Source organism: Macaca fascicularis, chromosome 8, assembly GCF_037993035.2.
Source record: "Macaca fascicularis isolate 582-1 chromosome 8, T2T-MFA8v1.1".
NCBI lineage: Eukaryota > Metazoa > Chordata > Mammalia > Primates > Cercopithecidae > Macaca > Macaca fascicularis.
The window spans coordinates 77,122,794-77,137,647 of NC_088382.1; the positions used below are offsets into that span (position 1 = coordinate 77,122,794).

General features: G+C 37.4%; 1 protein-coding gene across 50 annotated transcripts in view; it reads left to right on the top strand.

The window, feature by feature from the left end:
* The window catches only part of CSPP1 (centrosome and spindle pole associated protein 1), a 130,516-nt gene that overhangs the window by 71,464 nt on the left and 44,198 nt on the right, over positions 1–14,854 (top strand). For 36 of the 50 annotated variants that reach the window (XR_012416455.1, XR_012416458.1, XR_012416457.1 and 33 more), the window contains 2 exons: positions 2,702–2,849; positions 14,037–14,189. Coding sequence is in view for 45 of the 50 variants with exons in the window: in XM_045399117.3 (XP_045255052.2) it covers positions 2,702–2,849; positions 14,037–14,189 (301 nt within the window). In the remaining 5 variants the exon portion in view is untranslated. The remainder of the gene's footprint in view (positions 1–2,701; positions 2,850–14,036; positions 14,190–14,854) is intronic. The other 14 variants (XM_073998919.1, XM_073998923.1, XM_045399114.3 and 11 more) reach the window with 1 other exon arrangement.

Genomic DNA, 14,854 nt, shown 5'->3' on the forward strand with positions numbered 1-14,854 from the left:
TTTAGTAGAGACAGGGTTTCACCGTGTTAGCCAGGGTGGTCTCCATCTCCTGACCTCGTTATCCACCTGCCTCGGCTTCCCAGAGTGCTGGGATTACAGGCGTGAGCCACCATGCCTGGTTGATTTAGCATCATTCTTAAGGGCCCTAAGGTTTTCAGAATGGTATGTTAGCATTGGCTTCAACTTAAAGTCACCAGCTGCATTAGCTTCTAATGAGAGAGTCAGCCTGTCCTTTGAAGCTTGAAACCAGACATTGACTTCTCTTTACTAGCTATGAAAGTCTTCTTTTAATACAAGGCTGTTTTGTCTCCATTGAATATCTGTTGTTTAGTGGAACCACCTTCATCAGTTATCTGAGCTAGACTTTCTGGGTAACTTGCTGCAGCTTCTCCATCAGCACTTGCTGCCTCATGTTGTACTTTTTTATTTTTATTTTTGTTTTGAGACAAAGTCGCACTCTGTCGCCCAGCCTAGGGTGGAGTACAGTGGCACGATCTTGGCTCACTGCAACCTCCTCCTCAGCCTCCCGAGTAGCTGGGACTGCAGGCACCCACAATCACGCCCAGATAATTTTTTTTCTTTTCTTTTTTTTTTGTATTTTTAGTAGAGGTGCAGTTTCGCTATATTGGTCAGGGTGGTCTCGAACTCCTGATCTCAGGTGATCCGCCCACCTCGGCCTCCCAAAGTTTTGGGATTACAAGTGTGAGCCCGGCCCATGTTGTACTTTTATGTTATAGAGATGGCAGCTTTCCCCCAACTTCATGAACCAACCTCTGCTAACTCGCAGGTTTTCTTCTGCTTCCTCACTTCTCTCAGCCTTCATAGAATTGAAAAAAGTTAGGGCCTTGCTCTCGTTTAGGCTTTGGCTTAAGGAAATCCTGGGCTGGTTTGATCTTCTATTTAGACCACTAAAACTTTCTCTATAACAGCAATAAGGCTGTTTCACTTTCTTATCATTCATGTGTTTACTGGAGTAGCACTTTTAATTTTCTTCAAGAATTCTTCCTGTGCATTTACAACTGGGCAAAGTGTTTATTTAGCATAGGAGGCCTAGCTTTCAGCCTATCTATGCATTTGACAAGCCTTTCCCACTAAGCTTAGTCATTTCTCACTTTTGATTTAAAGTGAGAGGTGTGACTCTTTCATTCACTCAAACACTTACATGCCATCGTAGGGTTATTAATTGGCCTAACTTCAGTATTCTATCAGGGAAAAGAGAGACCCAAGGAGAGGGAAAGAGACAGGGGAATGGCTGATTGGTAGAATAGTTAGAATCATATGACATTTATCCATTAAATTTGCCATCTTTTGTGTGTGTGATTCATGGCGCCCCAAAACAATTACAATAGTAACACTAAAGATCACCAATTACAGATCACCATAACAGATACAATAATAATTTTAAAAGTTTGAAATATTGTGAGAATTACCAAAATGTGACACAGAGACATAAAATTATCCCATGCTGTTAGAAAAATGTTACTGATAGACCTCCTCAGTTCAGGGTTGCCATAAACCTTCAATTTGTAAAATATGCAATGTCTGTAGCCGGGCGTGGTGGCTCACGCCTGTAATCCCAGCACTTTGGGAGGCTGAGGTGGGTGGATCACGAGGTCAGGAGGTCGAGACCATCCTGGCTAACATGGTGAAACCCTGTCTCTACTAAAAATACAAAAAATAGCTGGGCATGGTTGGGGGCTCCTGTAGTCCCAAGCTACTCCAGAGGCTGGGGCAGGACAGTGACGTGAACCCGGGAAGCAGAGCTCGCAGTGAGCCGAGATCGTGCCACTGCACTCCAGCCTGGGCGACAGAGCGAAACTCCGTCTCAAAAAAAAAAAAAAAGAAAAAAAATTCAGCGTCTGCAAAGCACAATAAAGTGCAGCACAATAAAATGAGGTATGCCTGTATTTAATGTTGCCAAGCATTCCCCAGAGAGCGTTGATCCTCCAACCTCAGAATTTTGAGAATAGAGTTTGCCTAGGGAAAGTAGGTCTGGTAAGGTTGAGGGTAGACTTTGTGGCTGGGCATTCCCCTTGAAAGGATAGATGAAAAAGGAACATAGGGAGATCTGATGGTCCCATGGAACTGTCAGGGTTAGAGAGGGAATGGCTCAGGTAGACACTGGGGGAGGGAAGTAGGAGTTAGTTGAGTCTGAAATAGCCTTAGTGGCTGGAAAGTCATTTGGTGTATATAGAGGAACAGGGGCTATGTATTCTAGCCATTGAATTATTTTTATTTTTAATGTTGTTTAATTATTTAGAGACAGTGTCTTGCATAATGTTGCCCAAGCTGAAGTGCAGGGGCATAATGGCTCACTACAAACTCCACCTCCTGGGTTCAAGCAATTCTTGTTCCTCAACCATGCAAGTAACTGGGATTACAGATGTGCGCAACCACACTCGGCTGATTTTTGTATTTTTAGTAGAGTCGGGGTTTTGCCATGTTGGCCAGGCTGGTCTTGAACTCTTGACCTTGCGTGATCTGCCCACCTTGACCTCCGTAGGCATGAGCCACCACACCTGGCCTAAAGTATTTTTACATTGAGTATTACGTATTTGTGATTTTAATCTTTGTAGGGGAGTATACTGAAAAAAAAATTTTTTTTTTTCGTTTTCTGACAAAAAGTAACATCTGGTATTACTAACTTCTTGTATTGGAATACTTGTCAGCATTTATTTTAAATATGTTTTATGTTGTCAAGATTCGGGAAAGAGAAGAAAGAAGGAAGAAAGAACGTGAAGAAAAAGAAGAATATGAAGCTAAATTAGAAGCTGAAATGAGAACATATAATCCCTGGGGAAAAGGTGGAGGTGGTGCTCCTCTCAGGGATACAAAAGGAAATCTGATAAGTATGTTGTTTCCACTGACTTGTTTTTAAAATAAGCTAAATTATTTTTAACTTTTTAAAAGACTGGGGAGTAGAAAAAAGTAGGAATCATAGCCTCTATAGCAAGGTACGTATGTAACTTAATGCATATGAGGTATTTTGAGAATAAATATAACAGAGGCTAGAGCGCATTTCTTCTCAGAATACTATTCATTTGTTTTTATTGTAAATATTTCATCCTCTGATGTTGATAACCCAGCTGCAGAGAAAAGCTCATGTTAGTTGATAAGTTGTTACTGAAACTGGTTCTTAGAATATTTTGTTTCCTCATAAAAAATGATAAAACCCATATTACAAGTTAAAAACTAGTAAGATGTCTTAGAAATAAAGGATCTAAAACAGTTTTGGGAGGGGATTTTGTGTTTAATTTATATATGCAATATACCTGCTCATTGCAAGAATTCCTTTGGGAAAAAAAAAAGACATGATCATAGAAACTTTCTAGCAGGTTTCATAATTTGTTGATTTATCTTTCAATTATGTACTCTCAAAAATGTTTGATCTAGTAATCACACAACAAATACTTTGAAAGAGTGGCTTTATACAACTTGTTATATACGGTTGTCTGTTGGTACCTGTGGAACATTGGTTCCAGGATCTCCTGTGAATACCCAAATCCACAGATGCTCAAGTTCCTGATATAAAATTGGTAAAGCGTTTGCACATAACCTACACATGTCCTCCTGTATACTTTAAATCATCTCCAGATTACTTGTAATACCTAATACAGTGAAAATGCTATGTAAATAGTTGTGATCTTATATTAATTAGAGAATAATGACAAGAAAAAAAGACTTTTTACAATTTCAGCACAGATGCAAGCCTCCATTTTTTTGTTTTTTAATGTTTTTGAATTGTGGTCGATTGAATCCACAGATGTGGAACCTGCAGTTACAAAGGGCTGTTGTATATATTAGGATGGTCTCTGTTTAAAGTTTAGTTAAGCAGAATAAAAGTAGATCAAAGAGATACACATTTCATGTTCTTTAGGTATTATATATTGTAGGAATAGATGAGTGATAGAATCGAAAGATTGGATGTTGAGTTAGAATTCTTATGTATTATGCCTTTGCTTCTTTGTTAAATATTGTTTTTCTTAAAAGATATATTTGAGGCCCACTTTAATTTACTTTAATTTAATTAATTTTTTTTAGACAGAGTTTCACTCTGTCACCCAGGCTGGAATGCAATGGCACCATCTTGGTTCACTGCAACCTCTGCCTCCCAGGTTGAAGCAATTCTTCTGCTTCAACCTCCCAAGTAACTGGGATTTATAGTCATGCACCATCATGCCCGGCTAATTTTTGTGTTTTTATTAGAGATGGGATTTCACCATGTTGGTCAGGCCGGTCTCAAACTCCTGACCTCAGGTATTCCACCCACCTCAGCCTCCCAAAGTGCTGGGATTACAGGTGTGAGCCACTGTGCCCGGCCTACTTTAATTTTAATAGGTCTTTTTTTCTTCCCAAAAGATTTGTTCCTTTCCTATCTTCCTCTCATGAATAATTTTCTCACAGTTTTGAAAGAGTGGAATTCTTATTACTTTCTTTATTGATGAAATGATTTTAGATGATGCCTAGCTAACATTTCTTATTTTAATAGTTAAGTGTTTACTTGAAAATATATTAGAAAAACACAAGTTTTCCATTTATGAATAGTGCTATAATATTTTCTTTTAAACTACAGGTATTAAAGTGAAGGTATTAGTCCAGGCATTAAATGGAAAGTGCTGTAATAAACCCAAATTCTTAGAAGCTTAAGGGCCTCTCTTGTTAGGCATCCATTTTTGTCCCACTCTGATGCTGTTTGGGTGGTTCTCCTCCAAGAAGTGACTCAGGGATCCATTGTTTCATTCCTTCATTTTAGAGTCCTTTTCTTCTTGTCCAGGGACAAATTGAGGATTTTGTTGGGTCCTGGCCTGGATGTGGAGGAAGATCACTTTTGCCTTCATTCCATTGTTCAGACCTAGTTATGGGGTCTAACCTAACTGTTTGGGAGACTGGGAAGTTTAACTTTCTTTATGCTCAGGAGAAGGACATGGGATTAATAGCCATATGGGCAATCTTTGCTATAGTAAATTTAAATTATAAATTGATAGAAATATACTAGTTACCATGAAAAGTGTGCTTAACTGAGTGAAACATTGGAAAACGTTGGGATAGAGCAGTTTTCTAAAATCTACCTCTAAGATTATTTCTAGTTCAAACAATACAATTGTGGTGTTCTGTATGCCTTTAATTGGTGGAAGTAAGTAGGATAAATTTGGGTTATTGAGTTATAAAACATTATTTTAGAATTGCTTGACCTAATGAGCATGGAGAAAATGTTTCTTAGATTTCAATTTTTAATATTAATATTTAGTTGGCTTATTTAATGCCGTCTTCATGCCATGAAATAGAAAAGGCATACTATTTTATCAAATACAGTATAACTCAATGATATTTTCAAAGCAAGTAAACTCATCACTTAAAAAGAGTATCAGTTTATTTTGTATGTGGATGCTACATTTTATTTTTATTTTTATTTTTTGAGATGGAGTTTCGCTCTTTTACCCAGGCTGGAGTGCAATGGTGCAATCTCAATTCACTGCAACCTCCGCCTCCTGGGTTCCAGCAGTTCTCCTGCCTCAGCCTCCTGAGTAGCTGGGATTACAGGCATGTGCCACCATGCCCACCTAATTTTGTGTATTTAGTAAAGACGGGGTTTCACCATGTTGGTGGTCTTGAACTCCTGACCTGAGGTGATCCACCCACCTTGGCTTCCCAAAGTGCTAAGATTACAGACATGAGCAACTGCACCCAGTGTAGCTACTGTATTTTAGAGAAGGCGGGAAAGTTACATTTGAAATATGTAGCATAGAGCCTAGTGATGACTAAGACCATATAACATCTGTTCATTATCTTGGCTAACTTTAATTCTGCTGCTGACTTTTCTAATTACTCCTGTTGTTCTTTTTTTTATCTTTTATTCCAAAGATTTAATAAAATTGAATCTTAACCCTTATCTTACCTAAGAATATCTCTTTATAAGGCATAGTAATTAATGAAATATAAAAATGTGTTATTCATGCAACTGTAAGATAGTGTCACCCCTTTTAAAGTAAATACTTCTCAATTTAATTATTTGTACAGTACTTTATTCTGTTGTCTTTCTCAGTTCTTTATTCATTAAAGTTCTTTATTCAGGTTTTTATTTGAAACTTTACATGAAACTGTCCATGTCAAATGTTAAAACATATACACCAAAAGAAAAATGTCAATAAAAATAAATTAAAAGATAAAAACCACTTTGAAAGATGGTATCTCATAGTTCCAATTGATTAAAAGGATGATTAGTTAGTCAGTTCTTTTACTTTTACTTACTCGTCCACCCATGCCAATCTGTGATCTCCTTTCTGGCATGAAAATATTGCCTTTTTTCTGACATTTGTATTTTAGCATAGTGTTGTTGCATATGTCAGTAGCTTATATTTTTTTATTACTGAATAGTATTGCATTGTCTGGAGGTACCACAGTTGTTTATCCATTTAGCAGTTGATGGATATGTGGGCTGTTTACAGTTCAAGGCTATTATAAATAAAGCTGTTAGAAACATTCACTTACAGATCTTTGTGTGAACATAAATTTTTATTTCTTTTGGGTAAGTGCCTAGGAGTAGAATTGCTGGGTTGAATAGTAAGTGTTTAACTTTATAAGAAACTGCCAGAACATTCTCCAATTTTGTTGTGTCATTTTGCATTCCTGTCAGAAAAGTATGAGGTTTCTAGTTGCTCTGAATTTTCATCAGAACTTGAAATTATGCATCTTTAAGCTTTTAGTTATTTTATTGAAAGTGCAGTGATGCCTCATTTAAAAAAAAAACATTTTCTATTGTGAAATTAAGACCTAAAAGAGTTGCAAAGATGGTGTAGAGAATATCCTTCACCTTGTTTCCTGTGACGTTAACATCTTAGATAATCATGGCACAATGATCAAAACTAGAAATTAACCTAGATACAGTACAGTGCCGATAATTAAGTTACATACCTTGTTCGAATTTTACCTGTTTTTTTTTTTTTTTTTTCCCTAATGTCCTTATTCTATTTTAGGCTGTAGTCCAGGATCCTATAATGCATTTAGTTCATGTCTCTTTAGTCTCCTCCAATCTGTGAGATTCCTCTTTCTCAATCTCTGTGTCTCTTTCTCTCTCTGTTCCATTGCTGTGTATGTCTATCCTTTTGCCCATATCAGAGTCTCTTGATTACTATAGCTTTGTAGTAAGTTTTGAAATTGAAAAGTGTGAGTCCTCCAGCTTTGTTCTTTTTTCCAAGAATTTTTTTTTGAGATGGAGTCTCCCCCTGTTGTCCAGGCTGGAGTACAGTGGCGCGATCTCGGCTCACTGCTAGCTCTACCTCCGGGGTTCACACCATTCTCCTGCCTCCGCCTCCTAAGTAGCTGGGACTACAGGAGCCCGCCACCATGCCCGGCTAATTTTTTGTATTTTTAGTAGAGACAGGGTTTCACCATGTTAGCCAGGATGGTCTCAATCTCCTGACCTCGTGATCTGCCAGCCTAGTCCTCCCAAAGTGCTGGGATTACAGGTGTGAGCCACGGTGCCCAGCCTTTTCAAGATCTTTTGACATCTCAACTTCTTTGCATATTTTACTATCACTATAGTAATATAGTAATATTATTATTATTATTATAAGTTATAAGTTATTAGTAAGTAATTAGTAATATAAGTAATTAGTAATAAGTTATAGTAAGTAAATAATAAGTTATAGTAAGTAATTATTACTATTATTATTACTTTGTCATGTCAAGCATGGTGGCATTTTCATTGGGATTCCTTTGACTGTATAGATAATATTGGGACAGCCAGCATCTTAATAGCATTGAGCCTCTTGATCCATGAGTGGGCAGTGTATATCCATTTATTGCTTCTAGTTAATTTCTCTCAGCAATATTTTGTAGTTTTTGGTGGCAGATCTTGGGTGTATGTTGTTGTTTCCCTAAATATTTCATGTGGTTTGAAGCTATTTTAAAATGTTACATTAAAAAATTTTTAATTCGTTTGTTCGTTGATGGTCTATAGAAATACAGGTAAATTTTGTATATTTACAAATACACAGACTGTAGTCTGTGTGCTTGCTGTTGTCTGTAGTCTGTGTGGTTGCTAAACTCACTTGTTAGTTTTAGTAGTTTTTTTGTAGATTCTTTGATTTTTAATGTAGGCAATCATAGCATCTGTCAGTAGAGTTAGTTTTACTTATTTCTTTCCCATGTGATGCCTTTTATTTATTTTAATTGCCTTTTGCACTGTTTAAGAACTCCAGTATAGTGTTTAGAAATCATGAGCGCAGACATCCTTGTCTTGTCTCTGATTTCAGATGAAAAGCTATCTTTCACCATTAAGTTTAGCTGTCGGCTTTTGGTCAATTTTTCTTTTATCCCATTGAGGATTTTCTATTCCTTGTTTGCTTAGAGGTTTCATTGTGAGTGTATGTTGAATTTTGTCAGGTGCTTTTCTGCATCTATTGATATCATAATGTGGTTTCTTTACCCTTCTGATGTATGGTAAATTACATTGATTGATTTTTGAATGTTCAATGGATCTTGCATTCCTGGGAAGAACCAAGCTGTATTATTGTCTTTTATACATCTTACAGAATTTGATTTGCTAGTATTTTGTCAGAGATGTTTGCATCTAGGCTCATAAGATATTCTGGTTTTTATTGCTTTATAATGTTGTCTGGTTTTGGTATCAGAGTAATTCTGGCCTAATAACATGAATTGGGAAAAGTTTTTTCTTTTGCTTTGTTTGTTTGTTTGTTTGTTTTTTGAGACAGAGTCTTGCTCTGTCACAGAAGCTGGAGTACAGTGACATAATCACGGCTCACTGTAGCCTTGACCTCCTGGGCTAAAGCAATTCTGCCACCTTAACTTCCTGAGTAGCTGGGACTACAGGCATGTGCCACCATATCTGGCTAATTTTTTTTTATTTTTTGTAGAAACAGGGTCTCACTATGTTTATGTTGCCTAGGCAGGTCTCAAACTCCTGAGCTCAAGTGATCCTCCCACCTTGGCCTCCCAAAGTGCTGGGAATACATAGGTGTGAGCCACTTTGCCTAGCTGGGAAATGTTTTTTCTGTGTTTAGAATTCACCAGTGAAGGCTGGGTGTGTTGGCTCACACCTGTAATCCCAGCACTTTGGGAGGCTGAGGCGGGTGGATCACAGGGTCAAGAGATCAAGACCATCCTGGCCAACACGGTGAAACCCTATCTCTACTAAAAATACAAAAATTAGCTGTGTGTGGTGGTGTGGTCCTATAGTCCCAGCTACTCGGCAGGCTGAGGCAGGAGACTCATTTGAACCCAGGAAGTGGAGACTGCAGTGAGCCAACATTGCGCCACTGCGTGACAGAGCGGGACTCCATCTCAAAAAAAAAAAAAAAAAAGCATTTACCAGTGAAGCCATCTGGGTGGGGAATTTTCTTTTTGGGAAAGTTTTAAACTGTGAATTCACTTTATTTAATAGATAAAGAGATATTCAGTTTATTTCTTATGTGAGCTTTGGTCATTTGAATCATTCAAGGAAATTATTCATTTTTTTAATTTATTGTCATAATGTTGTTCATAATATTTCTTTTTTATTCTGGTGTTTGTAGGATCTCTGGTGATGGCTCCTCATTCATTCCTGATATTTGTAATTTGTATATTCTCAGTCTGGCTGCCTGAATGTTTATCAGCTTTATGGATCTTTTCGTAGAATCAGCTATAATTTTTCATTGATTTTTTTCTCCGCTTTTTTTCTTGTTTCAGTGATTTTGCTCTTATCTTTACTATTTGCTTCCTTTAGTTTGCTTTGTGCTGACTTTTCTCCCTTTTCTAATTTCTTTTTTTTTTTTTTGAGACAGAGTCTCACTGTGTCGCCCAAGCTGGAGCGCAGTGGTGCAATTTCGACTCACTGCAACTTCCGCCTCCCGGATTCAAGTGATTCTCCTGCCTCAGCCTCCCAAGTAGCTGGGACTGCAGGTGCATGCACCGCACCTGGCTAATTTTTGTATTGTTAGTAGGGACGGGGTTTCACCATACTGGCCAGGCTGGTCTCGAACTACTGACCTTGTCATCTGCCCGCCTCCGCTTCCCAAAGTGCTAGGATTACAGGCGTGAGCCACCATGCCCGGCCCCCTTTTCTAATTTTTTAATGTTGATGCTTAGATTATGATTTGAGACCTTACTTATTTTCTGTGCATTGAAGTATGCTACACATTTCCCTCTGAGTACTGTTTTAGCTGTATGTCACAAATTTTGGTGTGTTATGTTTTAATTTTCATTCAGTTTTCTGATTTTCTTTGTGACTTTTCTTTGACCCCCATTAGTTATTTGAAAGTGGACTTAAAAAGTTTCCAAGTATCGGGATTTTCCAGAGAGCTTGCTTTTATTCAGTTCTAGTTTATATTCCGTTTCAGTAAGAGAATATAATATGTTTCTGTTTTTTTGTGTTTGTTTGTTTGTTTGTTTGTTTTGAGACAAGGTCTCACTCTGTCGCCCAGGCTATAATGCAGTGGCACGATCATGCCTCATTGCAGTCTAAACCTCCCTGGCTCAAGTGATCTCCCCACTTCAGCCCCCCCAGTAGCAAGGATTCCAGGCACATGCCACCATGCCCAGCTAATTACAAAAGTTTCTTTAGAGACAGGGTCTCACTGTGTGGCCCAGCTGGTCTCAAAGTCCTGGCCTCAAATGATCCTCCCACCTCAGCCTCCTGAAGTGTTGAGATTACAGGCATGAGCCTCTGCACCTAGCTGGAGAGAATATACTTTTAATGACTAAAGTGTTTTTAAGTTTGTGAGATTTATTTTATGAGCCATCAGTTAGAATTTTACTCTATAGGTAAGTGTATATATTTTAAATTACGTTAATTTTGAAATATGTATTGCTAGTAGTGCTAGTGTTGGAAATTTTGCTTAGCTCTCTGAATTAAGTCATTATAAAAGAGTTTCTGTGTCAGCCATGAATTGCTGAATAATCCTGGGTTTATAGTAACATTTAACATATCTCAGCTCTTCACAAAATATATTTTGGTATGTATTTTCCACCAAAGTATAAAGAGTAGCAGCTAACTTGTAAAGGTAATTAAATTAATTTTTTTATAATGAGCTAATTCACTCAGTGAGGAGCACATAAGTGCTTCTAATTTTATATTGAATGTTATGATGATTTACATTTAAAATGAAGTCCTGTCTTTGCAGTTGACAAATTACGCTCTTGACCAAAGTGCCTTTTTTAATTTTCATTTTTTAGCTGATTTCAAATCATTTGTGTTACCGTCTCACAGAAAGACAGAAAAGGAGTGGCCAGTTGCCAAGTCATTTTTCCCAATAAAAAGCAATATGGATTTGGTTTGCTTGCTAACTCTGATAGTCTTAAATCTTAATAATTATGTACTTTGATGAAATTAATTTTCTCTTAATATACATATGTTGAATATTATTCCACTGGAGAAGTCCACATATAATCACAACAGTAAATTATAATGTGTTATTGAAGTTTTCTCACATACAGGATATCTCCTAATGTATGGTTTGTGTAGGTGACTATCAAACTCAGATTGCATTCCCTAAGCACTTGCTAGTTTGGCAACACAGCTGTAGATTATTTCAAGAATGTCTATCTGCCTTGCTAGTCCTTGGCACCTGGGAATTTTCTTGCGGTCACCTTTTTCTGTGGTTTCACCCACTCCTTTCTCTTTGCATTTTTTCTATTTATTTCTTCTTTCTACCTCTGAATATGCTTAGGTCACTTGTATTAAAACACAAACAAATGCTTCCTTTACCATGTAAAACACATTCAAAAAGTAGTCCATGCTTGTTGCTGTCACTTCTTAACCACCGTCTTATCGGCTATTTTTCTATAATATAACATCTAGCTTGTACCCCCTGCCCACCCCTCCCCCATGCCACATTGTCAACAAAAAGCCTAATGTCCTAATTTCAATTTAATGATTTTTACTCAGCTTTTATCTTCTTTGAACTGGCTTGACAGTTCCTTTTTTTCTCCAAGTCTTTTGTATCCTCTGAGATGCTGTCCAAACTTCAGCTGATATTTATTGGATGTGCGTTATGAGCTAGAGTTAGACTCTGCTAGGTTTGTGAGCATTATCTTTCTTCTAAGGACTGTCATCTGACCTTGTCTGTTTCTCATACCTTCATCCATTCTCTTCCATGTCATCTCTTTTACTCCTGTGTTACTCTTTACGTCTTCCCTACAGATTGATCTTTAAATCTTTATCTTTGTCCTCAACCATTTTTATTTTTATTTTTTTGAGACAGAGTCTCACTGTGTCATCCAGCCTTGAGTGCAGTGGTGTAATTTTGACTCATTGCAACCTACACCTCCTGGGCTTAAGTGATCCTCCCACCTCAGCCCCCCAAGTAGCTGGGACTACAGTTGCATGCCATCATGCCCAGCTAATTTTTGTATTTTCAGTAGAAATGGAATTTCACCATGTTGCCTAGGCTGGTCTTGAACTCCTGAGCTCAAGTGATCCACCCTCCTTGGCCTCCCAAAGTGCTGGGATTATAGGCATGAGCCACCACACCCGGCCAGACTAATATATTAATTTCACTTCTGTAACAACCAAAACTGCCTCCATTACCTTCTTACAGAACAAAATTGAGAGCCATTGGCATGTGTTTTAGGATATGCCAGAATACGTATCCATTCTGCCGTTTCCAGTCTTTCTTGCCATTGCTCTATTATATGTGCTTTATGCTCTAGTCTAGCTGGACTGCTTTAATGTTGCCAGAACACTCTTCATGTTTTACCTGCTTGGAGTGCTTTCTCACATTGTTGTACTTCTCTATTATGCTTCCCTACTTATCTTCATCTGTGAAGCTCCTATACATTTTCCAAGTCCAAGCTGCCCTAAATATTGTAACAAGGTGAACCTTCCTGATTCTGAACTCCCATTCTCTTTTGTAACATTTACGTATTGCTTGCCATGTTCTGTCTGGAATTCTGATTGTGATTCATGTTCAAAATACGTTCTTGAACATAACGGGCTTCCTGATAAATACTTCTTATATCCAGGTTTAAGTTCACTTTCAGTGCTGCCATACTGTTCCAGTGTTTTGGTTGGTTTGTTTTATGGAAAACAGCTACTTTTTATTTTATTAAAGCTTTGAGTTCTGTAATCATTCAGTTCTGTTTTTGAGATTGGTTGTTTGACCCAATTCTAGGTGCTCAGATTTTTGCTGTGTATATTAGATATCTGCTCTACGTAATGAATTAATCCAAAACTTGGTGTTTTAGCACAATAAACTTTATTATCTTGCGGTTCTGAGGGTTAGAAATTTGTGAGTGGTTTAGCTAGGTGGTTCTGTCTCAGGCTCCCTCATAATGTTGGAGTCCAAGGTGTTGACCATGGCAGTAGTCATCTGAGGCTTGATGGGGACTGTAAGATTCATTTTCAATATGGCTCCCTCACATGGCTCAGGAGGCCTTAGTTCTTTGTCATATGGGCCTTTCCATAGGGCTCCCTTAGTGTACTTGTGATATGACAATTGGCTTTCTTCAGAGTGAATGATCCTTAGGTAAGCAAGGTGGAAATAATTTCTTTTATGAGGTAGCCTCAGAAGTCATATACTGTTGTTTCTGAGACATGCTAGTTATAAAAAGTGAGTTATTAACTCTGGGCACCACTGAAGGGGAATGGAATTTAGCTTTACCGTTTGAGGAAGGATTGCCAAGTAATTTGTGAATATATTTTAAAACGCCACTCCACATGATTATATGTTATTAGGAGACCGATGACAGGTAAATTTCACTATGAGTTTTTTAAATTGTTGCTATATTTTTTCTATGTTAAAGAAATTCTAAGTTCTGAAGTAACATAGATACTGGTAATATGGTTTTTATGTTTTGTTAAAGATTTATGTATCCTTAATTTATCTACTAATTGAGATTATTTTAAAGGGTTATTTTTTGAAAATCTTAAAAGTTTTTATAACTTTGTTTCTCTTTTCAGGGCACCAACATATCATTGAATTATTCCCAACTTTGTCCTATTGTTTTTCTTTCTGACTCCCTATTTTAAGAAAATATGTTTTGCATGCCAATTATAGAAATGTGTTTATTTAAATAAATGGCTTATTTTTTCCTCTCAGCCGATTTGAATAGGATGCACAGACAAAATATAGATGCCTACCATAACCCAGATGCAAGAACATATGAAGATAAAAGGGCTGTTGTATCTCTAGACCCAAATTTAGCCACTTCAAATGCTGAGAACCTAGAAGATGCTGCAAATAAAAGCTCAGGTTTTTAATCACTTTTTTTTTTTTTTTTAACAATTCTGAAATTGTTCAGTAACATTTATGTTCTTTGACTAAGTTCTTCTTACTGGGATCTTGAGAACTTGGCTGCTCTGATACAGGAAGTGTACCACACGATTCATAAAATACCTTTTCTTCATAGTTACTTTGAAAAAAGGGTGAATGGGGAAAGGTTACTTCTTACTACTGTGTTTCTTCTCAGCTTTGTAACTTGCTGTGTATCCTTTAGCTGCTGCTAACATTTTTATTTTGCTAGTGGGGGACATTTCTTAAAATCAAACACTCTTTTTACACACATACACTATTTGCATCTTATATCCATAGCTGTTTGAATTAGTGAAAAACTGTCATTGTGATATGATAAATTGTACAGGGAAATTCATTTTTTGCTTGTTTTAGTAATTATTTACCCTCCCTTGTAAAACAACAGTATACAAAGAAATGAAGCAACGTGTGTGTGTGTGTTTTTTTTTTTTTTTTTGAGACGGGGTCTCATTTTGTTACCCAGGCTGGAGTGCAGTGGCATAATCTCAGCTCACTGCAGCCTCCATCTCCGGGTTCAAGCAGTTCTCTATCTCAGCCTCCCACGTAGCTGGGATTACAGGTGCCTGCCATCTCCCCTGGCTAATTTTTGTATTTTTAGTAGAGGT